At 47.1% G+C, this 17,193-nt stretch overlaps 1 protein-coding gene across 1 annotated transcript in view; it reads left to right on the top strand.

The window, feature by feature from the left end:
- Positions 1-17,193, top strand: part of COL4A6 (collagen type IV alpha 6 chain) — a 323,591-nt gene that overhangs the window by 299,346 nt on the left and 7,052 nt on the right. The window contains exons 27-40 of the mRNA XM_020898381.2: positions 391-612; positions 979-1,140; positions 2,647-2,817; positions 3,700-3,843; positions 4,286-4,411; positions 4,896-5,077; positions 6,917-6,980; positions 8,019-8,093; positions 8,746-8,853; positions 8,947-9,054; positions 10,443-10,514; positions 11,385-11,510; positions 16,576-16,692; positions 16,985-17,146. Coding sequence (XP_020754040.1) covers positions 391-612; positions 979-1,140; positions 2,647-2,817; positions 3,700-3,843; positions 4,286-4,411; positions 4,896-5,077; positions 6,917-6,980; positions 8,019-8,093; positions 8,746-8,853; positions 8,947-9,054; positions 10,443-10,514; positions 11,385-11,510; positions 16,576-16,692; positions 16,985-17,146 — 1,839 coding nt within the window. The remainder of the gene's footprint in view (positions 1-390; positions 613-978; positions 1,141-2,646; positions 2,818-3,699; positions 3,844-4,285; positions 4,412-4,895; positions 5,078-6,916; positions 6,981-8,018; positions 8,094-8,745; positions 8,854-8,946; positions 9,055-10,442; positions 10,515-11,384; positions 11,511-16,575; positions 16,693-16,984; positions 17,147-17,193) is intronic.

Below are 17,193 nucleotides of genomic sequence, written 5' to 3'. Positions count from 1 at the left end.
CCTTGGGTTTATTGGTGTCTCAGGTCCCTCCACCATCCAGAAAGAGGGAGGCATGAGGACGGGAGTTAGACAACTCCAGAAGAGACCAGGCCTTTGACAGAAGGTCCTGGCTATAACCTGTGCTCTTCGGCCACTGTAGGAGCCCCAGGAGCTGATTGCTGAGCTCTGCCCAGGCCCAGCCTCATTGAGCTAGAACCTCCTCTGGGTCACACGTTGCAGTCCCTGCCACTGGGCAAGTCTTCCCAGGACCAGAGACCTTTAAGGAAAGCCACACACATTACTAATGTGACAACTTTTGTAGTAGGACAAAAAAGCTGTGTCAGAGTCCTCTAACCAAACCTATGACTTCTAAACCTCCATGACCTTTTATTTTTGACTCTTCACTTTTAGGGTTTCCTGGACCTCATGGGGAGAAGGGCTTGCCTGGGTTTCCTGGGCTCCCTGGAAAAGATGGCTTGCCTGGGAAAGTTGGCAGCCCTGGTTTACCAGGTCCCAAGGGAGCCCCTGGTGACATCCTTGGTGCTGAAAATGGTGCTCCGGGGGAGCAAGGCCTACAGGGACTGCCTGGGGACAGAGGATTTCCTGGAAACTCTGGCCTTCCAGGACTCAAGGGTGACTCTCTTTTCCCCACCTGTTTGACAGTCTGCAGAAAGGCTTTTAGTACCTGGTGTACCTGCATGAATAACTGCATGAATCTGGGGTGATGGATGAACTAGGGGCTTGAAATAAAAAGTCATTGTGTTCTCTCCCTGCCTTTCTTAAATCATCTGAGTCCATTCTCCTGTCTCAGTAATTCTAGAAATATCTAGAATCCATAGTCAGATTTCTTGCAAAGCCCATAATTAGCAGCAAGGCTGGAACTGATGAGACAGTGGCATGTCAGAGGCATCCCGGGGCTGGGCTCTTCTGGAAGGTGGTTTGATGAGCGGTCCCCGCTATCAATCCAGGCTGTGATCATCTGCCTCTTTCTTTCCTTAGGTTTGCTTGGGAAGTCGGGCTTGCTCGGCCCCAAAGGTGAGCGGGGCAGCCCTGGAATACCAGGCCACGTGGGTCAGCCAGGCCCCCCAGGCCCTAGTGGTCTATTTGGCATCAAGGGCAAACCCGGGCCCCGCGGACCCCCAGGCTTTCCAGGCATTTCAGGTAGGTCCTTCAGAGGAACAGCCCCAACTTGACAGACTTAAGCTGGGCCCCGGGGCCCTGGCACCCTGAGGGGGTAGTAACAGCAGTGTGACAGGGTCAGATTGAGAAGGAGAATGAGTTGTCTAACCTGAGTTTCACATCTCAAGCCCCCCATGGTGCCAGGTTGAACCAGTTTAGCCTCCAAAAAGTGACCCTCAAATATGAGCACTCCTCGCCCCTCCCCCATGGCCTCTGCCCACCCACCCACAGCCCCCCGCCCCAACAACCCTGGCAGCCGGCCTCTTGAGCCAGCAGGTCTCTGAGGACCCAGAGCCAAAGTGTCTTTCACTCCACAGTGGGGCATGGCAGCTCCTGGTTCCAGCCTAGTGTTTGCAGCTTGCCTTTTTCACACACCACCCTTTTCACCCCTGACTCCTGGCCATGTGACTGAAGTTGAGTTTGTATACAACTATTAATATCTTTTTTACTCCTCTTTGTGGTTGTGTGTTTCTGGAGTCTTCACATAGGCTGTCCAGATGAGAAAACAGCACACAAGCTCACAGACTAACACCCCCACCAGCTTGGCCTCTCAGGGAATTATCTTACTATACATTACAACCTGGTAAGGCCAGGGGTCCCTGAACTCATACTGTGGGGTTGGCCCCCATTGAATTTCCTTCCCTTGTTGTGGTATCCCCTTCACAGCCTCCCATTAGAATCCTGGGGCTCCTAGCTACATGATGCTTTTCAATCCATAGAAAACCAAACCAGCCATTCATTGAGGTCCTTGGGGGCCCAAATACCTCTGTCATCACTGATTTGATCCTTTGATTTTTTAATTTCCTTGCTTTGTACCTGAACATTCCACTTTGGCAGCAGCTCAAGAGGTTAATCCCATTGAGCAACTGAAAGCCCAGTGAAAGAAGTCTCAGAATACCTAGGAGACCAGATGGGCCTTGGGAATTCCTACAGTACTTGGCACTAGGGGGTCTTTCAACTCTAATGCCAAGGAACTGGCTGACTTAACTGCTTGCATGAGGGATTAAAAGGGCAGCCCTGATCCATGACTCCCTGGGAGGCTGAAACAATTGTTGGGCTTTAACCTCTACTTCACTGGTTGGCTCAGGAAACAACCATTGTGGACTGATTCATGCTGGAAGTACCAGGAAACTACAGTCCACTTGCCACCCTGGCTTCCTAGAGGTCCATTCAGAGGCTAAAGTATGAACCACATTCATAAAGGGAGAAGAGTTGTCATCCATCAGAAGGGGTTTGCTCATCCGCCCTGCCAGCTATAGTGCCATGCTGGTAAAGGTAGCCACTGGCGGGACACCCTGGGTAATAAGTGCTATGCGTCAGCCAACTAAAAACAACTCTGCCTGTTAGTAGCCTGCACAGCCCATTGTTCAAAGGCCGTTTACAAACCCCAACAAGTCAACCAACCAGAAGCCAGGGGAATGGGCAGTGGCCCAGATCTGGATAGTCTCACTTGACAGCCATCATGTATTCTCTCCTGTGCTGATTCAGGACATCCTGGAAAGAAAGGTCCAAGAGGCGAGATAGGTCTCCCTGCATCAGCTGGAAAGAGAGGCCTGCCTGGGCTGAAAGGACTTCTGGGACCGCCAGGGCCAATTGGCTTCCTGGGGATCTCAGGCTTGCCAGGGGCCACTGGGTTGCCAGGCCTGCCAGGTCCGAAGGGTAAGTAAAATGATCAGGAAGGCACCAGTGGGTGCCCAACTTGCCTCCTCCCTCCTCTCTGCCTAGGAAAGGGGGATGGGGAGGGAGGTGAACAGGGCTTCCCTGGTGGCTCAGACAGTAAAAAATCTGCCTGCCAATGCAGGAGGCCCCTTTTCGATCCCTGGGTTGGGAAGATCCCCTGGAGTAGGGCATGGCAACCCACTCCAGTATTCTTCCTGGAGAATCCCAGGGACAGAGGAACCTGGTGGGCTACAGTCCATGGAGTCGCAGAGTCAGACACTGGGCAACTAACACTTCCACAGTAGGAGAAGACAAGTGCTAAAGGAGGACTCCCACCCACAGCAAGTCACTTTCCCTGCCTGCTGGGTGGAACACTGGACTGAATAGCTTGAGCTGGAAAGCCCAGGACAGGAACAGCCACACCAGGTTTACTCATTTGCATGAACCCTGCATACAGCCTGATGGCCCTCACTTCCTGTAATTATTCTACTAAACACCAGGAGTTGGGCAGGAAGGGAAGTAACTGGTCCAAGGTCACACAATTGGCTAGCAATAGCACCAGGCTAGATTTCATCTCTCTGCCTCCTGGGCTTAAGTTTATTTTTTTTTCTCTGTGCTACACATGAGCTCTAACTTGACAAATTGTAAGAGAAGTGCCCAGCTCTTCTTTCCTTCCTGGTACTTAGTTCCATGTCCCTATTCAGGGAAGTACCATTATATGTACTAAGAGCTTGGGGTTTAGAGTTAGAGAAACTTGGGTTTGAATCTCTCCTCTGCAACTTTCTAGCTGTGTGACTTTGGGTGAGTTAATTAACCTCTCTGAACATCCATTTCCTTGTATGTCAAACAGGGATAATAATAGAATTTCTTGTTTCTCAACAGGTGAGAAGGGGTCTGTTGGACTAACAGGTTTTCCAGGGATTCCAGGTCTCCCTGGTATTCCTGGAGCAAGTGGATTAAAGGGAATTCCTGGGTCAACAGGAAGAGTGGGGCCATCTGGATGGGCTGGTAGCCCTGGTGAAAAAGGTGAGCTGGGGAATCCAGTTCTGGAATTGCCACCCATGCTTCCCAAGGTACATTTTATTTATCTACTTTGTCATCCAGATGGCTTGTACCAACCTTGGGTTAGATAGTAAGATTTGAGGTTTCTCAATGAAATCCTTTTAAACCCAGAGACCTCAATCACTCTGCATTACCACAGCATGTTAGGGGCCTTGACACACATTCCCAGATGCTTAATGGAGAAGGGTTTTGAGTAGGGTCTAAAATTGTAGGATCTTGGGCTTGTCCAAGAAGAGGGTGTGCCCGTTAATGCAAAGTTGGGGAAACAGGGGCAGGAAAGAAGCTGGAAGAACCCAGAAAGGGCCCTGGAGTGGTGCAGGAAGAACTGATATGAAAGAGCTGATATGACATGCTTACCCTGTGTCTAAGCCCCCCTCATGCGGCCTCATGACCTCCATCCCTGCAGGAGACAGAGGTGAACCAGGCCCCTTTGGGATACCCAGTCATCGACCTCCAATGCTGAACCTCCGCTTCAAAGGAGACAAAGGTTCTCAGGGCTCAGCTGGAGCCATTGGATTTCCCGGACCCAGAGGTACTGGGACAGGGAATGGGAAGGAGAAAACCCCAAGACAGTTTTCATGACCAAACTCAACTTCTTTACTGAGAAAAGTCCCCACAGTAGAAAAACCCTCAGAGCAGCAGTGTGGGTGCCAGTGGTTGGCGGGAAGGGGCACGGAGGCCGCCTTTCCTGGGCCTGAGGAGTATCTGGACTGTGAGACTGCCGGTTTGCACCGCCCCTGTGGAACTCAGTTTTTGAACCACAGGTGGCTGTACCCCTGGAGGGGCCAGGCAGATAGTGGGGGGTAGGCACAGAGCAGCTTTCCCACTGAGGAAGCTGGGTGGCCCTGGCTGGTGCCCCATAAGGCCAAAGGCACCTCCTCCTACCCCCATCCCACCCCCAGCTAACTGTCCCCAAGCTTTCCCTTTGCCTACCTGTGACCTAGGGCACCTGCTGCTTGGGGAACAGATTTTCTCTTGCCCAGAGTGTTTCCCCAAGACTTCTGCTTCTTTCCCAGGTGACAAAGGAGAGGCTGGCCACCCCGGGCCACCAGGCTTGCCTGGAGCTCCTGGCTTCCCCAGCCTCATCAAGGGACTTAGTGGGAGACCAGGCTTCCCTGGCTCCATAGGACTACGGGGCTTACCCGGCCTGAAGGGGCTCCCTGGAATCACAGGTTTCCCAGGAATTCCAGGAGAAAGTGTAAGTGGGTCCAGAACTTTGTCTCCCCACCAGGGAACAGCCTTGATAGCAAGGAGATGGGCCCCTATTACCCACCTTTCTGATCTCAGCCCACTTCCCATGTCCTCCCTGAGCTAACCCCAACAAGGCACCTCCTTGAGTTGGCCAGGTCTTCTCACTTGTTCCCGAACATCCCCTCTTCCGGGCCTTTGTTCACACTATCTCCCTCACATGGCAGAGCATCCTCCTTGCAATTGCTAATGACCTGCTGGTCCTTCAGGCCCCAGCCCAGGCACCCGCCCCTCCAGGAGTCCCTGAGTTCCCACCCTGCTGGAACCCTACATCCACTTCCTACTTCCACTGATCCTGGTTGGTTCTGCCTGGGTCTGATCTCCTCAATGAGATCGTTAGGACTTGAGAGCAAGCCTTGCCTGGTTTTTTGTCTGCATCCCACCACTAGCATCCCATGTTGAGTTTGGCACATCAGAAGAATTCAGTACAGACTATTTGATGTTTTGATTTCAGAAAGGTCTTTGTTGCCTCTAGGCAACAACTGGCAAAGAATCAAAGTCAGTATTTTTTTCCTGGATTTTTAAAAAGCAGGGTGGTAGGGTAGTTAGCAATGAGACAGGCGTAGGCTTGATTCTCCACTCCATCACTCATTAGCTCTGTGATTTGGGGCATATCACTCCACTTGCTGGAGACTTACTTTTCTCATCTGTTCAAAATGGCAATGGTATTCAAACCTTCTTCAGCCCATAGTGACGGTTAAGGGAGCAGGTATGTACAAAGCATTGTATTTGGTACATGGCAGACTCTGAATAAATAGTAGCAACAATAGTACTGAAGGGACTAAATAAATTGGATCACAGGACACCTGTGTTCCCTGCAGGCACAGTCCCTGTCCTTTAAAAGTATCAGTCCAGCTGATGGAGGGAAAACACACACATACACACACACCTGAAGCAATTGCAAAAGAAACAATTCTCAACCTGCTACTTACATACTAGGAAGGATGCAGTCAAAGTGGGAAGGCATTCTGGGAGGGGTCCCAGCATAAGCAGGGGCTCTGAATGAGTAGATATGGTGATGCACAGAAAACACCAGGTGAATGGGGTGTGTCGTGGTCATGGTCTAGGGAGTTAAGTGACCCAAATCAGACTGCCACCCAAGGTCCTGGGTAGCATGTGTCCTTACTGGGTACATCTCAAACCCAAACCATACCAGATGCCAGGGGAGGAACTGGGCCAATTGCAGCCAACATGCCTGCTTCTCAGACTCAGTAGGTTGGACATTAGCCAGTGAAGACAATTTTTCTTGTGAAAATCATGGGAATATTAGACCAAATTCAGATTCCAATACCTGTCTGCATACAGCCCACTACCTAGTGGCAGGAAGACTCCACATTCCTTGCAGAATCTGTGGCAGAGGCCTAGCTCCACATGGCAAGGCCACACTTGTTCTTGTCCATCATGGCTTTGGCATGGGTGGTGATAGCCAACTGTATGTAGAGTGAGTCAAATTTCTGGACTGACTTTTAGGTTCTGTATTTTCTAAGAGATTTGCTAGAACATCCACACCTTGATTTCCCATGATACCAATTTTGTTAGGCAGTGGAAAGTTACAAATAACAAGACCAGGGTTAATCTGCAGATCAAATTCTTCCCCTATTACCATAAATATGCATTTCTCCCCTTGCACATCACTTTCCCCTCTGCAGGATGCCCCCCTCCTCTCCATACCTGCCACAGAGTATGCAATGGACAGGTCTCAAGCAGTGGCTCAGGGAAGGGAGGGGGAAGAAATGATGGGAGGTCCTGAGTGCTAAGCAGAAATACTGATTTCTGTATTGCTTTGAAGGGTTCACAGGGTCTCAGTGGAGCTCCCGGGCTACCAGGAGCATCTGGTCTCCCAGGTTTAAAAGGTAAGGAGCTTACTTCACTCTGTATAACAGGCTCTAGGTTCATCTACCTCACTACAACTGACTCAAATTCATTCCTTTTTATGGCTGAGTAATATTCCATTGTATATATGTACCATATCTTCTTTATCCATTCATCTGTCAATGGATATCTAGGTTGCTTCCATGTCCTGGCTATTGTAAATAGTGCTGCAATGAACATGGGGGTACATGTGTCTTTTTAAATTATGGTTTTCTCAGGGTATATGCCCAGTATATTAATGCATATATATGGAATCTAGGAAGATGGTATTGATGAACCTATTTGCAGGGAAGGAATAGAGACACAGATGTAGAGAATGGACTTGTGGAGACAGCAGGGGGGGACATATGTTATACTTATGATTGATTCACATTGTTGTATGGCAGAAGTCAACACAACATTGTAAAGCAATTATCCTCCAATTAAAAATAAATTTTAAAAATTCTTTCATTAAAAGAATATAAGGAACATTTCCCCTTTTACTGTGTTTTTCCAGAGCAAGGTGGATTTCTAACAGGCCCAGGGCTCTCCTTGGGGGACACCTTGTGTTTACAGGAAAATGAAAATGAAAATTTGGCCAAATCCCCTTTGCAATCTTTATTAGTCAAAGATAGGCGACAAGCAGTGGTTTGACCCGCCTGCCTTCCAGACTCAGCAGCAGAGGACACCCTGAACTTTAGACAGTCCCCTCTTCTGGTGATATTTTAGGGCTCCTCCTATCATCTTCTCTGCCCATACCAAGGCTAGTGATGTGTTTCCCAGTGGAGATATGCTGCATGTAGCAGCATTTCATACCAATAGCCCGGTAGCATCCCAGCCCTGAATTGCAGCATAAAAGCATAACATTTTACCCAATGGGTAATTGTGTCAAGGAGTTTCTCTGGCCATGATTTTTCCTTCAAAAGATCTTTTTGCTATACCCCAATACAAAAATGTTTGTTTCTTAAAAAAAAATATATTTGCTGCAAATTGAGCTCTACCTTCTCCTGACGACTTAAACAATATCTTGATATTCCCAGGAGATCAAGGCCAGACACTTGGAATTTCCGGTAGCCCAGGACCCAAGGGACAACCTGGGGAGTCTGGTTTCAAAGGTAAGGCTGCTGTACTTTTGTCTCCTATGTTTCACAGACTCCTCAAAACTGAGCATTGGAAGGAATTTTGGAGGCCAAACCTAAGTTCTACAACTTCTGTCCAGTGCAGAAAAATTCCTACCTGACATGTATCCACTCAGAGGCAGTCAACAGTTTCCCCAAGCAAACCAGCCTACTTTTTCTTCAAGACTCACAGACTTACAGGATAGTCTAAGACCTTTAAGATAATGGTGTCCACTCCATTAATTTATAGTTATCCAACTACTTCTCGAACCTTTCCACCTATCACTCCTACTTCTGGGAACACTCAAACAAGTTTACTTACTTTTTCAGTTGGTTGTGTGTGCATGCTAAGTTGCTTCAGTCGTGTCCGACTCTGTGCGACCCCGTGGACTGTAGCCCACCAGGCTCCTCTGTCCATGGGATTCTCCAGGCAAGAATACTAGAGTGGGTTGCCATGCCCTTTCAGTTGGGCGACACCTTTCAAGTATGAAGACAGCTGCCACAATACCTTTCAGAGTTTCTTCATTGGATCCAGTTGCCATGGTGGCTCAAAATGGCTTCACCTTCCTGCCCCCACCCCCACTTCCTGTGGAGGAACATACTCCCTTAACTATACCCTGATCACTCAGCATTTTTCTTGATTTTGTAGGTGTAAAAGGAAAAGACGGACCAGTTGGTGATGTGGGTTTCCCAGGAAACAAAGGTCAAGATGGGAAAGTTGGTATTTCTGGAGATGTTGGCCTTCCTGGCTTCCTAGGTACCATGACACATGACAACTTTATTCTGAAAAAGTTTGGATCAGTGTCATGTCAAGACTCCTTCTGAATTTCTGCCTTTTTTTCATTCTTAGGACTCCCCGGAGTTGCAGGCATGAGAGGAAATCCAGGGCTTCCAGGTTCTCCAGGCCACCCAGGGGCAACTGGGCCCCTGGGGCCCCCTGGCCTAATAGGAACCAAAGGTATGTGTATTAGGGAGTGGCAGTGGGGAAAAGGGTCCTTCCCTCAAAAAAGGATAGTAACTACTTTTTATTAGGAGACCCTAGCGGGAGTTAAGCCATATCCAGGGGAGTCATTGACTGAGCTGCATGAGAGGTAATAGGAAAGGAGGAAGAAAGGAGGGCGGGCATGAGTGGAAACAGGAGAACATGGGGTCCGTGGAGAGCAGAGTTAGGATAGAAGGTCATCCCCTGGCATAGGTAGCCTTTCCCTGACTGAGAGATTGGGCAGCAAGTCTCTGGGAGCTGACAATTCAAGGTCTTGGCATTGCCACTCTGAGTTCTTCTTGAAGTTACATAATTATCTACCATCCTGGAGGAGGGCATGGCAACCCACTCCAGTATTCTTGCCCAGAGAATCCTATGGACAGAGGAGCCTGGCGGGCTACAGTCCACAGGGTCGCAAAGAGTTGGACATGACTAAAGTGACTTAACACAGCACAGCACTACTCTTAAAGCTATGTGTGCATGCATGTTCAGTCGCTGAGTCAAGTCCGACTCTTTGCAACCCCCTGGACTGTAACCCGCCAGGCTCCTCTGTCCATGGGATTCTCCAGGCAAGAATACTGGAATGGGTTGCCATGCCCTCCTCCAGAGGATCTTCCCAACCTAGGGATCAAACCCTGTGTCTCTTATGTCTCCTGCATTAGCAGGCAGGTTCTTTGCCACTACTGCCACCTGGGAAGCCCTCTTCAAGCTATACTGGTCTCTAATGAGAGGCAGAAACACTTAGGGTGGAAGGTGGAGACTAGGGGTGGTCCAGTCTCCCTTAGGGCATTAATTAATGCTTCAAGAATGCCCATTATACAGAGTGAAGTAAGCCAGAAAGATAAAGACCAATACAGTATACTAACACATATATATGGAATTTTAAAAGATGGTAATGATAACCCTATATGCAAAACAGAAAAAGAGACACAGATGTACAGAACAGACTTTTAGACTCTGTGGGAGAAGGTGAGGGTGGGATGTTCTGAGAGAATAGCATTGAAACAAGTATACTATCAAGGGTGAAACAGATCACCAGCCCAGGTTGGATGCATGAGACAAGTGCTCGGGGCTGGTGCACTGGGAAGACCCAGAGGGATGGGATGGGGAGGGAGGCGGGAGGGGGGATCGGGATGGGGAATACATGTAAATCCATGGCTGATTCATGTCAATGTATGGCAAAAACCACTACAATATTGTAAAGTAATTAGCCTCCAACTAGTAAAAATAAATGAAAAAAAAAAAAAAAGAATGCCCAGGACCTTTGAAATGAGGACTTTGCAGTGCCCTTGGGGGCAGGACCTTTTACTGACTCTTCATGATTCAGAGTTGCTGGAACCATTTCTGATCTTCTCTCCCCTCAGGTTTCCCTGGACTTCCAGGTTTACATGGACTGAATGGGCTTCCAGGAACCAAGGGAACCCATGGAACTCCAGGTAAGCAAGACCCTGTAAGGCAAGGAGGAGAACACCAATTCTTCCAGAAGCCTGATGGGGCTGATCTTGAGTTCTAGGTCACAATGTATCCCATATCCTTAGACCCCTAGATGTCCTTAGTGTGAGTGAGTGAAAGTCGCTCAGTCGTGTCCAACTCTTTGCAACCCCATGGACTATACAGTTCATGGAATTCTCCAGGCCAGAATACTGGAGTGGGTAGCTTTCCCCTTCTCCAGAGGATCTTCCCAACCCAGGGATCAAACCCAGGTCTCCCACATTGCAGGTGGAGTCTTTACCAGCTGAGCCACAAGGGAAGCCCAAAACAGTGGTTAGAGGTGGCTGGATTAGAGTTTTATATAAATTTGGTTAACATTTATTGAGCATTGTGCTAAATATTATACCTGAATTGCCTTATTTACTGGAGTGGGTAGCCTTTCCCTTCTCCAGAGGATCTTCCCAACCCAGGGATTGAACCCAGGTCTCCCACATTGCAGGCAGATTCTTTACCAGCTGAGCCACAAGGGAAGCCCAAGGATACTGGAGTGGGTAGCCTATCCCTTCTCCAGGAATTGAACCAGGGTCTCCTGCATTGCAGGAGATTCTTTACCAATTGAGCTATCAGGGAAGCCCTCTAGATGTCCTTGCCAGCCCCCAGTTGGATATGCCTTGATGTGTGTGTGTATATGTGTGTGGGGGGGAGGGGTAGGAAGTTGAATGGGGTTTGTTCTTCTACCTGCATCAGCTCTCCTCCCTATCATTTCAGCCCTCAGCCTCTGGTGTCTGTGAGGCAGACTCCCTGCAAGTGAGCTGGGCACAAAGGCCTCACCCCCACTGAGTTGTGTCCCCACATCTCTCTGTATCTCCTCCTAGGACCTAGTATTACTGGTGTGCCTGGGCCAGCTGGCTTGCCTGGTCCCAAAGGGGAAAAAGGTTCTCCAGGAATTGGCATCGGAGCCCCAGGAAAGCCAGGTATAAGAGGACCCAAAGGTAGTCAAGGTAAGTGAACCCAAGTCACACTTAGCTGGGAGGGTTGGGGTTCCTTGGGGTCATGTGGCTCCCAGGGATGAGTTGTACATACCTTTAACATCTCTGGGGATTTCAGAACCCAACTACTGACAAAAAGAGGGTAGGCTCCACCTCAGGCTTTCCCAGGAAGGGGTGTCAGAGAGCAGTTCAGTGAGTCCTCTCTAGCTTCCAGCTTCCCTCCAGTTCTCCCTTATTAACCATAGGGCCTCTCTTTCTCACTTTGTCAGAGTCTGGTTTTAATGGTCCTGAGGGACTGGGCTTGTCCACTTAGCAAGAGGTTTACTGGAAATCCCTTGGTGTCCAGGGCAGTTGGCAGTCACGGGGCCCTGAGAAGACAGTGTGGCTGCTGGAAGGAACCCAAGACTAAGAGGATAAATATCCCCCTAGGACAGGCACACAGCAAGCAGTTGATTAGGATTTACTGGGTTTACTAGAAGTCAGATTTCACCTTAATCTTAGCCCCTGACTCATCATATAGTCTGAAGTCCCTTTCTGAGTCTCCCTTCCCCTACTTCTCGGGCTTACCTGGTGGCTCAGACAGTAAAGAATCTGCCTCCAATGAAGAGACCTGGGTTCAATCACTGTGTCAGGAAGATCCCCTGGAGAAGGGCATAGCTACCCACTCCAGTATTCTTGCCTGGAGAATTCCATGGACAGAGGAGCCTGGTGGGCTAGAGTCCATGGGTCACAAAGAGTCAGACACAACTGAGTGACTTTCACTTTCACTTTTTTCACTTCCCCCACCTCTCAAATAATGAGAATGAATTCTGATTCTTTAACTCTCCTTAGAAATGTTCTAGAGATGCATATACCTCCCACTCAATGTAGAACAAGACATGAATTTCACATAGCATCATAGCTGAGAGCAGGGGCTCTGAAGTCAGACTACTGGATTCAAATCCCAGCTCTCCCTCTCACTAGCTACATGACCTTGAACAAGGAAGTTACTCACCCCTCCATCCCAAAGGAACCCATAGGTTTCCTTTTCTATAAAATGTGAATAAGAGAATCTACCCTATATATTTGGTGAGACATCAATGAAGAGTGAGGTAATACATATGGAAGCACCTAGCACAGTGCATGGCAGCTTCCCTGGTGGCTCAGGTGGTAAAGAATCTGCCTGCAATGCAGGAGACCTGGGTTTGATCCCTGGGTCAGGAAGATCCTCTGGAGAAGGAAATGGCAACCCACTTCAGTATTCTTGCCTGGGAAATCCCATGACAGAGGAGCCTGGCAGGCTACAGTCCATGGGGTCACAAAAGAGTCAGACATGACTGAGCAACTAAGCAACTTACACCTTAGCATGTGTAGTTGGTCATAGTAGTTGGTCAAGAAACATTGGCCATTCTACTATCACATGTTACCTGGGGAAATCATGTTTGCAAAATGTTCTGTTCCTCATAGTTCTGGGGCCTGATGTCCCACCACATCATTTTATGCATTTATGTGCATGTTTGTATAATGGGCGTAGGTTTTCCAGGAACTGTATTCATGCATTAATTCATTTCCAGCTGCATTTTATGTTGGGGTATCTGCTGTCTCTGTGTTTACTCTTTCCTTTGTCTGGACCAACCTGTACTTTTCTGAAAGCCAGCAGTTTCTCCAGAAGTGAGGGCTTAGGAAGGGAGGCTTTGTGGCTTCTTTGGCAGGAGATAGAGAAAGGTCTGGGTCCTGGGTGGAAGCACAGGCATGATGCCTTTTCTGTTTTTAAATCTTGACTATGAATTCCTGGTCATTACATTATTCATTGTCTTTGGCTATCTGAGGTAATAAAACCACAGATACAAATGCAGTAAACAGCACATGTCAAGATGGATATATTTCAGGTGCATAATGTTGAAGGGGGAGAAAGGGGAAGTTGCAAAGGAATATGTTTAGTGTGATTCCAAACAATATGTTGTTTAGGGATGCAAATATGCATGGATATTCAAACTGATGAAAAGGGAATGATGAACACAAATCTCAGGACTGGTTGCCTCTGGGAGGGAGGGAAGATGGTGAAATCTGTAAAGGATGTGAAAAGAACAACCTAGAGGGATGGATGGGGTGGGAGGGAGGTTCAAGAGGGAGGGGACATATGTATACCTATGGCTGATTCATGCTGATGTATGGCAGAAACCAACACAACATTGTAAAGCAATTATCCTCCAATTAAAAATAAATAAATTAAAAAAGCCAGGAAAGAAAAAGAAATTCAAAGGTATTGCTATCTTCTTTTCCTTAAATTGGGTGGTTGGAACACAGATGTTTATTCTATCTAGATGATATTTTACATATGGTTTATAAATATCCTTCTCTTCTTCGCAATATCTAATTAAAAGAATTTGTTTTAAAACATATATATCAACTATCATATCCCCCAACAGGAACTGAATCTCTAATTTGATTATAGAAATCAACGTATAACGAAGGTTTCAGTTCAGTTCAGTTCAGTTCAGTCGCTCAGTCGTGTCCGACTCTTTGCGACCCCATGAATTGCAGCATGCCAGGCCTCCCTGTCCATCACCAACTCCCGGAGTTTACTCAAACTCATGTCCATCGAGTCGGTGATGCCATCCAACCATCTCATCCTCTGTCATCCCCTTCTCCTCCTGCCCCCAATCCCTCCCAGCATCAGGGTCTTTTCCAATGAGTCAACTCTTCGCGTGAGGTGGCCAAAGTACTGGAGTTTCAGCTTCAGCATCAGTCCTTCCAATGAACACCCAGGACTGATCTCCTTTAGGATGGACTGGTTGGATCTCCTTGCAGTCCAAGGGACTCTCAAGAGTCTTCTCCAACATCACAGTTCAAAAGCATCAATTCTTCGGCACTCAGCTTTCTTCACAGTCCAACTCTCACATCCATACATGACCACTGGAAAAACCATAGCCTTGACTAGATGGACCCTTTGTTGGCAAAGTAATGTCTCTGCTTTTTAATATGCTATCTAAGTTGGTCATAACTTTCCTTCCAAGGAGTAAGCATCTTTTAATTTCATGGCTGCAATCACCATCTGCAGTGATTTTGGAGCCCCCCAAAATAAAGTCTGACACTGTTTCCACTGTTTCCCCATCTATTTCCCATGAAGTGATGGGACCAGATGCCATGATCTTAGTTTTCTGAATGTTGAGCTTTAAGCCAACTTTTTCACTCTCCTCTTTCACTTTCATCAAGAGGCTTTTTAGTTCCTCTTCACTTTCTGCCATAAGGGTGGTGTTATCTGCATATCTGAGGTTATTGATAGTTTATCCCTTAGCAAATTTCCTAGGAGCAAACCCTGTCCCTACATTACATTTATCTAAATAACATTAAATTATGCCATTTATTTCCATATTTGCAGTATATACTGAGAGGCCACACTAGTATATTTTGGGGTTATATTTAGGGTTGTGACGATGGAATAAGTTGCGAAAATATGCCATCTTGCATTTTCATCATGTGATCACTGAATGAGAATTCTTAAAGAAACACTTGAGCTTTTTTTTTTTTTAACTATGTGAGGTCAGTAGTACCTTTATTTCAGCTTTAATAATATATTAGTGTAATTATAAAATCAAGAAACAGTTCAAAAAGAGAAGTTGGCTGCAAAAATTGCCATGGAAACAAACTTTATAATCTGTGCCTAGCCCACACTTACTCTACTATATGTGGTGTCTTGTTTATTTGTTTTGCATAATTTCAGCCCATATATATGTATAAATATATGAAGATATATTTTCAGACAAAAATACAGTATGTCTTTCTTTTCAGATTTTTACCTTTGTGAAAATGAAAACTACTTCAAAGACTAATCAAGACATAACTAAAAGTAGTACCATGTGGTTTTGTGACTAGTTTTGCTTTTTGTTTTTACTTTGTTTCTTTTCCAGACTTCTAATAATTGGAGACTTATTGAAATTTAGTTTCTCCTCCTTTATATTTCATCAGTATTCAATTAATCAATGAGCTGTTAATGATGCCCAAATTAACCAATCTGCCATCTTCCCTTATAAGTTTTCATGGATTTTCTATTTATTAGCAAAGTATGAGAAATTCTACATTAATATTTTCAGCTTTTTGGTCAGAACAATCAAATGCAACATTAATATTTTGGTATTTTCTTGTCACAAACAAGAATCTCAACCAGCAAAACAGTTTATCAATCAATTTGAATTAATTCCTCTTCATTTAAATATCTTCTAGAATATACCAAAGTAATAAATACACTTCTTCCATGTTACAAGAATAAAATAGATTTCTGCATTTGTGTATGTGGCTTTGATATGTTTTCCCAGCAAGATTATCACTCTATGTTTTTGATGTATGCATATTATATACATCTTCTATAATCTGTTGAAATTTTTTTGGTTTTGAACCTAATATGTTCAAACAGAAATTTGAGCAAATATTATGTACATAGGCCAGTAAGTGGCTATTTTCCTTGGCCAAACGGAGAAGGGATTTAGGCAGTTAAGAAAGCATTTAGGTAATATCATGAATCACCTATAAAACTGGTTTTCAGCTTGCCTGGAAGACCCAGAAATAGCCAGATAAGACACCAGGGGTCTCAGTGCTCTTTCCACCTCCATTCTGCTGGAGCAGGTGAGGTTCTCTTCTGACTGGTTAGGAGCTACACCCTACCTCCATCTTCTCTGAGCAGCAGCAGACAAGACTGGCTAACTGAATGAAACATTACACAATAGGGACAGTAGGTTTAAAAACACCTCAGGGAACTTCAGTTCCAGGTGCTACAGTTATACCTTCTTTTCTTCCTGATTTGAGGGAAATCTGTTTAACATATTTCCATGACCAGCGAGTTGGAGAGCTAGAACTTTCTGAGGCTCTATTCACCCCAATTCAATGCCAGTGGGGGCTCTCTGAGCCCCTGTCAGCTGTTAGGGGCCGCGGGCTACCAAGGGAGGAGCAAGGGACGAGAGCCCTCTGCTGGCCTCCGCTGCTCTGGCTGCTACCGAATGGCTTCCATTTTCTCTGTATGAACTTTCATTTTCTCTGAGAGAGCCTGGCCCTCTCTTAGGTACACAAAGCCCCTGCAGCCCCTTTTATTTATTCTTTGCAGGTTTTCCAGGTCTCCAGGGCACCGCTGGTCTCCCTGGTGCTCTGGGCCTCTCCTTGCCTTCAGTCATAGAAGGACAGCCTGGCGACCCTGGGCGACCAGGCCTAGATGGAGAACGAGGTAAAGCCAGGAAGCGCAAAGAAGGCTGGCCATCACCTTCTGTCCAGAGTTTAGGGAGAGCTTGTCTACAGTCTAGCCTCACATTCCTCCCCCTGCAGGGACACAGGGGACTGGAATGGGCTACATTTTGCTAAAAGGGTTTGGGAAGGTCTGGGCATTGGGGCCCCACAGAGGGCAAGGAAACATTATCTGCCTTGGGAGTGGGCTTTGGCTTCCTATCAATGTCAAGGCCTTCCACAGTGGCCACTTCCTCTGCCCCCTGCCCTCATCCCTCTTCCTATATTATCCCTAGGCCGCCCAGGCCCACCTGGGCCTCCAGGCCCCCCTGGGCCATCCTCAGATCAAGGTGACCCTGGAGACCCTGGCTTCCCTGGAATTCCTGGCCCTCAAGGGCCCAAAGGAGACCAAGGAATTCCAGGTTTCTCTGGCCTCCCTGGAGAGCTAGGATTGAAAGGTATGACTGCATGGCTGGCAACTGGGCCCTTTCCCACTCCACAATTG

The sequence above is a fragment of the Odocoileus virginianus genome, unplaced genomic scaffold (genome assembly GCF_023699985.2).
Source record: "Odocoileus virginianus isolate 20LAN1187 ecotype Illinois unplaced genomic scaffold, Ovbor_1.2 Unplaced_Scaffold_1, whole genome shotgun sequence".
NCBI classification, from domain to species: Eukaryota; Metazoa; Chordata; class Mammalia; order Artiodactyla; family Cervidae; genus Odocoileus; species Odocoileus virginianus.
The sequence above is the reverse complement of the archived record's forward strand: the minus strand, read 5'-3'. Positions and strand labels throughout refer to the sequence as shown.